A 12,329-nucleotide genomic window follows, 5' to 3' on the forward strand; every position below is an offset into this window, starting at 1 on the left:
CCCCAGACCCATGTTGGCCGGCTGCGCCCAGAGTCTGGCATCCGGCAGCCTCTTTGGCATTAACCAGACGCTAACCGGTTTAACTCCCTAAGGGAGCCAGAGGGAGAATGCTAACCAGTTACACTCCCTAGGGGAGAGTCAGGGAAGGGAGCATCCAGCAGCCTAGCTAGCGCCAATTCCCCGCTCCACCCCAAGTCTGGAAGGTAGAAGATGCGGGTGGCAATGAGGTGATGCCCCTCCCCCACCCCGGCCCCAGACCATGTAAAATTGTAGAATGCTGCAAAATGAAAGGAAACCATCCAAGGCCACATCTGGACAGGGTTGGGGGATGAGAGAGATGTTTGTGGGCTGAGGAAGTACAGGGGAGAGTTTGCTGCAGGCTGGGAGCTGGGGAGGGTCCTGGGGGTCTGGGTGGGGAGCTGCGCCGGGGAATTACTTTCCATTTCTCATGAGAGGAGACAGGCCTGGAGGGACGTCCTGCCCCATGAGTGAGCAGCCCAAATCTTTATTCCCTGAGAAGCTGTGCTGAGTCCCTGCCCTCAACTGGCTCATGGTCTAGTGGGGAAGGCTGACAATAGACCTGCTTATACAAGAAGGTGATTTCAGGGCCTTCCCTGGTAGTCCAGTGGTTAAGACTCTGGGCTCCCAACGCAGGGGGCCCAGGTTCTATCCCTGGTCAGGGAACTGGATCCCACATGCTGAAACTAAGAGTTAGTGCAGCCAGATAAATAATTTCTTTAAAAAAGCAAAATGGTTAAAAGAAAAAAGAAGGTGATTTCAGGTGCTGTGAATTAAACATGGGGCTAGGGACTCACCTGGCGGTTCAGGGGTTAAGACTCTGCGCTTCCACTGCAGGAGTCAAGGGTTCGGTCCCTGGTCAGGGAACTAAGATCTCACAAGCTGCACAGTGTGACCAAAATAAATTAAAATAAAAACAGGGCTAAAGGATGGCAAGCGAGGGTTCAGGTGTGGTGGGGGGCGGTCAGGGTAGGTTGCTCTGCTGGGGTGACCTTGAGGTTGAACCCTGAATGATGAGAAGCTGCAGCAGGCGATGGGGCTGCTGGGAGAGTGTTCCAGGCGGAGGGGCAGCCCAGGCAAGGGCTCAGGCCGGAAGGAAGCTGGAGCTCCTAGGACTGGGAGGAGGGTTGTATTGGAGAACGTGGTGACACCAGGTCACCAGCAGCCTCTGGGTCCTGGTGAGGAACGGAGACCCCAGGGGAGAGCAGAGGGGGAGGTTGATGCTCAAATTTACGTCATTGAATGATGGCCTTAGCACTGAGTGGAGGCAGCGAGGCTGGGAAGAGGAGGAGGCCAGGACAAGCCTCTGGGGGCAGCAGGGTGGTGGCTTGGGCCTGGTGGTGGCCCTGGGGAGTGGGCAGATTGACAGGGTACTTTGGAGGGAGGCAGAGCCCGTGGGACTTGCTGGAGGAGCTTATGAAGCGGGGTGGGGGGGCAGGGAGCAGAGGAGTTGGTAATTGAGGAGGATTCCTAGGTTCGGGTTCTGAGACTGATTCAGCGTGGAGAAGGGAATGGCAACCTACTCCAGTATTCTTGCCTGGGAAATCCCATGGACAGAGGAGCCTGGCAGGCTGTAGTCCATGGGGTCGCAAAAGAGTTGGACATGACCGAGCAACTGAACAACAGCTGTTCAACAAACATTCAGGCCTGTTGTGGAAGCAGGACCAAAACAATGCAATGATCCCTGCCTGTGGAGGGGCACGTCCATTAGAGAAGAGAAACAGTTACATTTGAACCAAGGTCTGAAGGAGGCCAGGGAGCAGAGGAAGAGGCCATGTGAATAACTGGCAGGCAGAAGATTCACCCAGAGGAAGGGACAAGTGCCGAGGCCCTGGGGCAGGGTCTGGGCTGCTTGAAGAAGAGCAGGAGGCACGAGTGGGGTCAGGGAGCTTACTGGGCTGGTCGATAGGCTTTCGATTGTGGGGGGAAAAGGACCAGTCGTCAGGGCTCTTTTGTGAGATTCCAAACTGTAAATAAGAGGCTTGGAAAGTATGAGCTTGTCCCTGGTGTTGAGACCATAGGACAGACGGCGGGGAGGAGGGGAGGGGTTGCAAGTAGAGGACAGACCAAGGGTTTGCACACTAGAAGTGAAGTGAAAGTCACTCAGTCATGTCCCACTCTTTGCGATCCCATGGACTCTGCAGTCCATGGAATTCTCCAGGCCAGAATACTGGAGTGGGTAGCCTTTCCCTTCTCCAGCGGATCTTCCCAACCCAGGGATCAAATGCAGGTCTCCCGCATTGCAGGCGGATTCTTTACCAACTGAGCTATCAGGGAATGAGAGCCGGTTAAAACGTGGGGTGCTGGAACTTGCCTGGTGGTCTAGTGATTAATAATCAGCCTTGCAATGCAGGGGGTGCAGATTAGATCCCTGGCGGGGGAACTAAGATCCCATATGCCACAAAGCAACTACACCCAGGCCGCACAACTACTGAGCTGGTGAACCACAACCAAGAATGCAGCCAAATAAATAAAAGAGAGCTGTTTTTAAAAAAAGAAACATGGGTGCTGACCCTCCTCTGAGAAGGTACATGTCTAGCAAGTTCCTGTCCAGGCTGGTGCCCCTGGGCCAGAGTCATACTTGAAGAACCGGCTTGTAGATGAAGCAAAGGACCAAGCGTGGAGATCTGGGTGTCCCATCTTGGGAGTATCCCAGGGGAGACAGAAGCAGTGAGAAGAGGAGAGGCTGGGAGGGAGAAAAAGTGGTCAGAACCCGGCTCTGTGCCCTCGAAGCCGCTGTGCCCGGGAAGGACAGACTGGGGAAGGGGAGGGCTAGCCTGGAAGGACACACAACTCCCACCCCTCCTCCAGCTTCCCCAGCCCCCCTAAGGGGCTGCACCCACCCCTCACCCCGCCTGCCTGTCTCCAGCTCACCCTGAGGGTCCCCCCGAGAGGAAAGAGGGGACTTAGTTGTCCCTGGTCCCTGATCTGTGGCGCCAGCCAGCTGGATTCTAATTAGCTTCCAGAGCCAGAGAGACAGGAAGCCAAGGGGCTGGGGGTGGGGCCCTGGACTCCTGCCCAAGCCCGGGAGGCTGCAGGCCGGGGCCAAGACGCCTGGGTCCCCCACCCTGGATGCCGTGCTGGATGACGAAGCTGGGGTAGGGGAGACGAACTGGAAGGGTCTCGATTTTAAGAGGCTTCCAGAGGGTTCTCCTCTGGGGTGGAGGGTCTGGGACCTGCCTGGGTACAGGTAGGCCCTTCTTAGCTGGTACTGCCCGAAGAATTACCCCAGCCACCTGGGGAAGGGGGTGCTGGCAGACTCCAGGAGGTGCTTCTGGGAGATCCAAGGTGCCCAAATGGGTGGGTCCACCTGTTGGGGTGGGGTGGGGGTGCAGCGTGAGCCAGAGGCCTTGGAGGGGTCAGCCTCTGGCCCAGGGGTGCTGCTTCTGTCAGATACAGCCAGCTTGGTCCGCCCCTCTCCGGGCAGCAGGCTAGAGGCCCTCGGGCACCAGCAGAAAGAGAGGAGACCTGCCCTCCTCCTTGGCCCGCCCTGCCCCCCACCTCACTCTCCCTATCCTCCACAGGCTGGTGGACCAGGCCGTGGTGCCCACCTGGTGATGCGGGGCAAGGCCCCCTGCACAGCCCACTGAGCCGAGAACGCACCCCTGGCCGCCGCCATGGCCCGCCTGGCCGCCGCGCTCTGGAGTCTCTGCGTCACAGCCATCCTCGTCACCTCAGCCACCCAAGGTAGGTGTTGAGGGGGCCGAGGCAGGGGAGGGGGATGAAACCCCGAAATACCCCTGACCAGGGCTCCCCTGGTGGCTCAGCAGTAAAGAACCTGCCTGCCAATGCAGGAGACCTGGGTTCAATCCCTGGGTTGCGAAGATTCCCCTGGAGGAGGGCATGGGAACCTACTTTTTGCCTGGAGAATCCCATAGACAGGGGAGCCTGGTAGGCTACGCTCCGGAGGGTTGCCGAAGAGTCAACCACCACAACCTCCTAATCCCTTGTTAAGAGAATCAGGCCCCCACCCAGCCTCAGTCTGGCAGACCCAGAGCAGAGAAATACTTGGTGATCACACACCCTGATTCAAGGGGTCCCCAAATCAGCCCCTCACCCCAAACCCAGAGCTCCAGGGCTCATCCCACCAGGGGTCCTAGGGCCTGGGATTTGGGCTGTGGCTTCCAGGACCAGAACAGGCCTTCCTGGTGAGGCTCTTCGTCTCCTCTGTGTGTGTGTCTCTCTGTGATTACATCTCCAAGGCTCTCGCTGGGAAGAAGGCTTAATTAAAGCATGCCCGCTGACGTTTATTTAAAAACAACTAATTATCCGGCTCGGCCCTATGCCGGCCCCGGGATCCTGCACACGCCACAATTAGTGCCCGGAGCCTGCCCGCCCACCCTCACCCGATTACTCAATTACTGTCCCCATGGTGGGCCCAGGCAGGGGCAAGGGCAGCGCGGGATGAGAGGCAGAGAGAGGAGGCCCGCCAGCCTCACCCTCGCCCTGGGGGTGCACCCTGCCCCGCCCTTCCCAGCCCTATCTGGAGGCCGCTGGTGGTAGGTCCTGCTCCCCAGTGCTCCCTCTCACAGAAAGCCTCAAAGGTGGAGGGGCCGTCGTTCAGCCATGCCACCAGGCCTTGGCACTGCTGTGGCCAGCTGGCAACCTCCGCTCCCGCAGCACCTGTGTTCTCTGCCCATGCAGGTCCTGCCCCACAGCCCCAGCGGGGCCAGGCGGGGCTGCTTCCACCCCCAGACCCATCTGAGCCAGCTCTCCACCCCCAGCCTCCTTCCCAGACCCAGGAAGGACTAAAATTAGACGTGGGAGCAGATGGCGCTGGAGAAACACATGTAAAACTTTTCCCCAAGTGGGACTCAGCTCACCCCAAAAAACCCCGAGGGCCTGGCTGCCAACCCCACTGGGCCCCCAGCTGGCATCAGAGGGACTAGATCGCAACACGGGGCCCGTCTGTCTCTGCTGCCAGTGTGCACTGGCACTTTCTCTCTATCCGCCAGTGACAGCACATTGGCGACTCAGGACCCCTGTGTGCATCCCTGCTTTCCTCGGACCCCCGGCACAGGCCTGGCTGGGACTAGTGTGCAAAAAGGTGGCTGCCCTGGCAGGCGTGGATGATGCTGAGCCCGCTTTGTCCCACAGAGACGAGCTGCCTTCATCATCCTCCTGACAGTAGTAATCAGGGGCCTGTCTGCTCACCGCGGACCAGTTCTGCTGCACCCCTCAGCAGAGGCCCGTGAGGTAGGCGTTGTCGGCTCCCTAGAGAAGGAAGTAAGGGCACAGGGTTGGTCAGTGACTACATCAAGCCACCAGCCAGGGAGTGGCTGCGCTGGGATTTAAACCCTAACTACTGGGCTCCTGAGTCCCAGCTTGCAGTCCCTGAAAGGCACAGGAAGGGAGCTGACATGTGACAGTGTAACCCCTCCGTGAGCCAGGCCCATGGCAAGTTCTTCCATTGTCACGGCAACCCTAGGAAGTTTGCCAAGTGAAAGCCAGGGGCCCTCTCCCTGGGATGCCCTCGCTGTCCACAGCACCTCCTTCCAGAACATCTAGCGCAGAAGCCTCCCAGTACAGCCCTGGGCTGTGGTTTGCTCATTTTACAGATCCGGAAACTGAGGCTTGGTGAGGCGCCAGCAGCAGCTGTCCAGACGAGAGTGTGCATGAGAATCACGGGGTGGGGTGTACCCATTTAGGGGTTCCTGGCTTCACCCCCGAGATTCGGGATCAGTAGGCCTGGGTCTGGGGGCACTCAGAATCTGCATTCCGAACACAATGCGGATATGCCCAGGGCCACACTGGGAGAAACTCTGGCCCAAAGGACCCACTTGGCCTGTCAGCTGGGAAGTAGCAAAGCCAGGCTCTGTGGTTTCTTCCAGAATGTGAGGGCATTCCCTTCTATACCCTCCCTGCTCTGTGCATGGGGGTGGTGTGAAGTTAGAGAAGTGCCCTAGGCCACTCTCAGCTCTGATGGTTTCCCTGAAGGATTCATGAAATTCACAAACACCATTATTGTTGTTTACTCGCCCAGTTGTGTCTGGCTCTTGGGGACCCCATGGACTGTAGCCCGCCAGACTTTGCCACTGAGCCACAAGGGAAGACCGTCCCTTGCGGTTGACTACTGGTGGCTCAGGTGGTAAAGATTCCTCCTGCCAATGCAGGAGACCCAGGTTCAATTCCTTGGTTGGGAAGATCCCCTGCAGAAGAAAATGGCAGCCCACTCCAGGATTCTTGCCTGGGAAATCCCATAGACAGAGGCGTTTGGCAGGCTACAGTCCATGGGGGTCAGAAAAGATTCAGACCTGACGTAGTGACTAAACAACATCGTTGACTACAGTGAACTGACACAGATGAAAACCAGCCGGGAGAAGAGGGGCCTGGGGCAACATCGGGAAGGTTCTGTGCACGGTGGCTTCTGGGGGTTCTCTCCCAGGGCAGTCGCAGACAGCGGGAACTCTAGGCGACGATGAGCCACACCACGCATGTTATACGCTAACTGGGGAAGCTCTTCTGAGCCTTGGTGTCCAGAGTCTTTACTGAGGCTCAGTCCCATAGACATGGCTGGCCTCAATCTCCAGCCCTTCTAGAGGTCAACTGCTACATGACCCCAAACACCTGCCTGAAACCGCATTGTTCATGAGCTATTCATAGTTTGCTAGGCCCGTCGTGACCAAGTGCCACAGACTAGGGGCTTAAGCAACAGAAAGGTATTCCCTCCCACTTCTAGAGGCCAGATGTCCAAGATCAAGGTGTCGGCAAGACCGGTTCCTTCTGAAGGCCGCCGGGGAAGGGTCTATTCCAGGCCCTCCTCCTTGGCTCGCAGAGGGCCATCATGTTCCTCCCTGCGTCTCCACGTCATCTTCCTGCTTTGTGCATCTCTGGGTCCAAACTTCCTCTTTTTATAAGAACACCATTCATATTGGATTTGCTGTTGTTCAGTCGTTCAGTCACATCCGACTCTTCGCAACCCTATGGATTGAAGCACACCAAGCTTCCCTGTCCTTTACCATCTCCCGGAGTTTGCTCAGACTCATGTCCGTCGAGTCGGTGATGCCATCCAACCGTGGCATCCTCTGTCATCCCCTTCTCCTCCTGCCTTCAATCTTTCCCAACGTCAGGGTCTTTTCCAGTGAGTCAGTTCTTCACATCAGGTGGCCAAAGTTTTGGAGCTGCAGCTTCAGCATCAGTCCTTCCAATGAGCATTCAGGGTTGATTTCCTTTAGGATTGACTGGTTTGATCTCCTTGCTGTCCAAGGGACTCGTGAGAGTCTTCTCCAGCACCAGTTTGAAAGCTTCAATTCTTCGGCACTCATTGGATTAGGACCCACCTTAGTGGCCTCATTTTAATTTGAGTACCTCTGTAAAGACACTGTCTCTAAATGTGCTTGTATTCTAAGGCAGGGGTCCCTAGCTCCTGGGCCGCAGACCAGTAGTGGTCCATGGTCTATTCGGAATCAGGCTGCAGAGCAGGAGATGAGTGGCGGGCCAGCAAGTGAAGCTTTATCTGTATTTACAGCTGCTTGTCATTATTTGCATTACCGCCTGAGCTCCGCCTCCTGTCAGATCAGCGGTGGCATTAATATTCTCATAGGAGCGTGAACCCTACTGTGAACTGTGCATTCAAGGGGTCTAGATTGCACGCTGCTTATGAGAAACATCCCAAAACAATCGTCCCCATACCCCTGTCCATGGAAAAAAATTGTCTTCCATGAAACCAGTCCCTGGTACCAAAAAGGTTTGGGACCGCTGTTCTAAGATACTGGGGGTTAGGGCTTGATTTCAGCATATGAATTGGTGGAGGAGGGAAGATCTGATTTAACCCATTAACAGTTCACACAGGCTACCCTGGCATGGCTCTGGGCCCCCAAGTAAAGACACTCTTCTCAAAAAGGACACTACAAGAGCTCACAGGGCACCTCCCAGGATCCAGACTCTTCTTGGGCCGGGCTAATGGCCTTACTACACAAGTGGGCACACCGAGAATCCCATTTCACAGATGAGTAAACTGAGGTTCACACAGCCCACAGGCCGATACAGTCAAGCTGGAGGTGGAGCCTCTTCAGTGGGGTTCCATCCCACCCCTCCTGGGCCTGGTGATGACCAACTCCCTCCCCCTTCTCCCTGCAGGCCTGAGCCGGGCTGGGCTCCCATTTGGGCTGATGCGCCGGGAGCTGGCATGTGAAGGCTACCCCATCGAGCTGCGGTGCCCTGGCAGTGACGTCATCATGGTGGAGAACGCCAACTATGGGCGTACAGACGACAAGATCTGCGACGCCGACCCTTTCCAGATGGAGAACGTGCAGTGCTACCTGCCGGACGCCTTCAAGATCATGTCCCAGAGGTGAGGGGCTCCAGGAGGAAGGGGCGGCAGCAGTCCTGAGGGGCCCCAAATAAGGTGCCTGTCCTCTGCGTGCCCCACGGCCAGCGCACCCTGTTCCCCTTCACCCTTCCTTGTGGGCATTCGACGTAATGTTGCCTAAGCAGCTACTCGGGGCCAGGTGCCACGCAAACAGCCAGTAAGACCCAGCCCACCCCCCGCCAGCCTGTCACTTCCCCAGTCCATACCCTTCGCCAAAAGCCTGCTGCCTCCAGACGCTCATCCCAAGATTAGCGGGGGCTTGCAGGGTAAGAGCCATGGGACTGGGGGCCGTGTCAGAGGAGCTGGGGGGCAGCCCAGAGGGCTTCCCTGAGGAGGTGACACCTGAACACAGACGGCAGAAGGCTATGTGCTTGTGTCGGAGGGAGGTGTGTGAGAATGTGAGGGAGCGAGTGAATGTGAAGACTCTTCCTTTCTGTAAGTGTGTGTTTGAGTAGGGGTGGGAGGTGTACAAAGCTACACACACAAGCCAGACCCACCTAGAGCTAGTCAGCTCTTCCTGCAGATTTTACCCAGATTTAGGACTTCCCTGCTAGTCCAGTGGTTAAGAGTCCGCCTGCCAATGCAGGGGCTACGGGTTTGATCCCTGGTCCGGGAAGATCCCACATGCCACAGGGCAACTAATGCCGTGTGCCACAACTGCTGAAGCCCATGGGCCTAGAGACTGTGCTCTGGAATAAGAGAAGCCACCGCAATGAGAAGCCCGAGCCCCATAGCTAGAGAGTGGCACCCGTTGCCGCAACTAGGGAAAGCTGGCACACAGCAATGAAGACCCAGTGCAGCCAAATTAAAAAAAAAAAAATTTTTTTTTTAATCCAGACTGATTGCTGCTTCCACGCCAGACCCGCCACGGCTGCTTACAGCATCCTCTGCCCCCTCTCCTTGCCTTCTCTTGCTTGCCTGCTATCGTCTGTTCCCACCATAGCAGCCAGAGAGCGCTTGTGAGCACTTGAGTCAGGTTCTGCCCGCCTCCTATCAGATCCCTCCTTGGTGCCCACCTCACTCAGAGCAGAAGCCTAAGTCCTGCTCAGGTCCACAAGGCCCTGGACCCTCTGCAGCGTCCTCTTCAGTCCTCACCTTCTCCATGCCCGTCCTCACTGGGTTTCAGTTACCTGGCCACTCCTTAGACTCATCACCCATCTTCTGCCAAGGGCTCCCTCAGGACCTTTGTGCTGGCTGTTCCCCCTGTCTGGAATCCTCTTCCCCAAAACCCGCGTGACTCCTCCCTCCCCTTACTCAGGTTCTTTCATTTGAGTTATGTTTTTTTGCTGCACCCTGCTACCAGCACATGGGATCTTATTTCCTCGACCAGGAATTGATCACACGCCCCCCCACACACACCCCCCCCCCCCCCCCCCCACTGCACTAAAAGCACAGTCTTAACCACTGGACCGCCAGAGAAGTCCCCCATTCAGGGATTTTTTTTTTTTTTTTTTTTGCCTGACTAGCCTCTTAATGAGGTCTACCTGACCACACTCTAAAATCACAGTGCCCCCGCCCCACTTCCCAGCCCCTTCTCCGTCTCTCTCTCCTAGTCCTGACTTCTGCCCACAGTTCACTGGCTGTATTACCTTTTTATTGTGTCTCTTTCACGTCTTCCCTCCCTGGGCTGTCAGCCACAGGGAAAAGGAGTGCTGTCTGTCTCCACCATGTCCGCAGCCAGCTCCACCACAGGCGCTCACTGAATTTTTGGCAAATGCCTGAGAGAGAGCAGGGTTCACTCCAGGACCCTGAGCAGAAAACTAGAAAAGCAAAGGAGGCCTGGGGCCAGCTCCACCGCTCCTGGGGGATCCTAGAATCCCTCACTGGATGGGGTCACCAGAAGCCTTCTGAGAGCTTGGGGCAGGGAGTGGGCATGGTCGAGTGGCTCAGGTAGGTGGGCCGGGCGGGAACCACGCCATCCTCTCCCTTCCACCATTGCTTTCTCAAACATCTACCCTCGGGACTTTCCTGGTGGTCCAGTGGTTAAGGCTCTGAGCATCCACTGCAGGGGGCATGGGTTTGATCCCTGGTCAGGGGCTTCCCAGGTGGTGCTAGTGGTAAAGAACCCACCAGCCAGTGCAGGAGACATGAGACACGGGTTCGATCCCTGGGTTGGGAAGATCCCCTGGAGGAGGGCACGGCAACTCACTCCAGTATTCTTTGGGGACTTCCCTGGTAGCTCAGATGGTAAAGAATCTGCCTGCAATGCAGGAGACCTGGGTTCAATCTCTGGGTCAGGAAGATCCCTGGAGAGGGGAATGGCAACCCACTCCAGTATTCTTGCCTGGAGAATCCTCATGGACAGAGGAGCTTGGTGGGCTATAGTACATAGGGTCACATAGAGTAAGACACAACCGAAGCAACTTAGCACAGAGAAATAAGGTCCACGTGCTGTGAGGTGTGGCAAAAAAAAACCCCATAAAACAATAAATTATTCTCCTGCAGCAATCTTCTCCCTCTTCCCTAATTTCCATCTCCCAACACCCCTGCGTGGAGCATCCCAGTCCAGCCCCCTTTCCTCCTACCCACTGCCTCTCCAGATCCTCCCTGCCCACTTCACTCAGACCAGCCTCAGGGTCTGTGGTACTGATGGTTTTTCACCTTCTCCCCAAGTTACTTGTGCAGAAACTCGCCTAGTTTCCGACGTTCATGGGGTCTCAGTTCTGGGGCAGAGGGGTGGGGGACAGAGTAGTGCGGTCACTGGGGCTGAGCGAACGTGATGAGGCCGCTGCCCCCCTGTCTTCGCACGTGGAGACGCTACGTTAGTTCAGGGTCCAGCTCTGTGACTCTGACAGAGACACCCCGCAGTAAGTACCAGTGACCTAAACAGGATCGGCTTCCCAGGTGAGGCTAGTGGTAATGAACCTGCCTGCCAATGCAGCAGATATAAGAGACGCAGGTTCTATCCCTGGTTTGGGAAAATCCCCTGGAGGAGGGCATGGCTACCCACTCCAGTATTCTTGCCTGGAGAGGCCCATGGACAGGGGAGCCTGCCGGGTTACAGTCCATATAGCATTGTAAAGAGTCGAACACGGCTAAAGCGACTTAGCTCACAAACAGGATCAGAATTGAAAAGACCCTCAGCACCTGCCTCTATCTTAGTACCGAAACCCCGCCCCCCACTTCCACCCTGGGGCCACTCCCTTAAAGGCTACATCATACCCACTCTCACCTCCTGGGTTAGAACTCAAGTCACAGGCGCTTCCCAGCAGGGGAGGCTGGACATGCGGTTTTTCCAGGAAGGCCACCATTTCTGTGTTTTTCTTTTTGTTTTCATAGAGGCGAAATCCACATAACAAAAGATTCACCATTTTAAAGTGAACAGTTCAGCGGCGTTAATTACATTCACGATATTGTGCAATCTCTGTCAAGTTCCAGAACATTTTCATCACCTCAAAAGGAGACTCCGTCACCCTGAGCAGTCACTCCCCACCCCTTTCTGAGTCCCTGGCAACCAGTGATCTACTTTCTGTCTCTGGATGTGCTTGTTTTGGACATTTCACATAAACAGAACTGTGAAACACGTGGCCTCTGGGGCTGGCTTCTCTCACTGAGCCTGATGCTTTCAGGGCTCACGCATGGTGTAGTATTAGCGCTTCCTTCCTTTTTTATGGCTGAATAGTGCTCCGCTGTGTGCGTAAGCTGTGTTCCATTCATCCACTCGTTCGCCAGTGGGTTGTCTCTACCGCTTGGTGATTGTGTGAATGATGCTGCTGTGAGCATTCATGTACAAGCAGTTGTACACAAATACACCTTCAGTGCTGCAGGAGGTGAACGCACCTGCTTTCGGTTCTTTGGGGAATAGAACTAGTTCTTTGGGTCATAGGTAACGAAGTCTCTGTTTAACCATCTGAGCTCAGTGTTATATATATATATATTATTTATTTTTAACTGAAGGTTAATTGCTTTACAATATTGTGTTAGTTTCTGCCATACATCAACATGCATCAGCCACACGTATACATGTCCTCTCCCTCTTGAACCTGCCTCCTACCTCCCA

At 55.8% G+C, this 12,329-nt stretch overlaps 1 protein-coding gene and 1 non-coding gene across 3 annotated transcripts in view; both read left to right on the forward strand.

The window, feature by feature from the left end:
• Positions 1-611: 611 nt before the first annotated feature.
• TRNAG-CCC (transfer RNA glycine (anticodon CCC)) lies at positions 612-684 on the forward strand. The gene has a single exon. It is a non-coding gene; the product is annotated as a tRNA-Gly (tRNA).
• A 2,951-nt stretch (positions 685-3,635) lies between these two features.
• The window catches only part of ADGRL1 (adhesion G protein-coupled receptor L1), a 28,483-nt gene continuing 19,789 nt past the window's right edge, over positions 3,636-12,329 (forward strand). For both annotated transcript variants that reach the window (XM_068981406.1, XM_068981405.1), the window contains exons 1-2: positions 3,636-3,705; positions 8,098-8,311. In XM_068981406.1, the coding sequence (XP_068837507.1) occupies positions 3,636-3,705; positions 8,098-8,311 (284 nt within the window). The remainder of the gene's footprint in view (positions 3,706-8,097; positions 8,312-12,329) is intronic.

The sequence above is a fragment of the Capricornis sumatraensis genome, chromosome 9 (genome assembly GCF_032405125.1).
Source record: "Capricornis sumatraensis isolate serow.1 chromosome 9, serow.2, whole genome shotgun sequence".
Classification (NCBI taxonomy): Eukaryota; Metazoa; Chordata; class Mammalia; order Artiodactyla; family Bovidae; genus Capricornis; species Capricornis sumatraensis.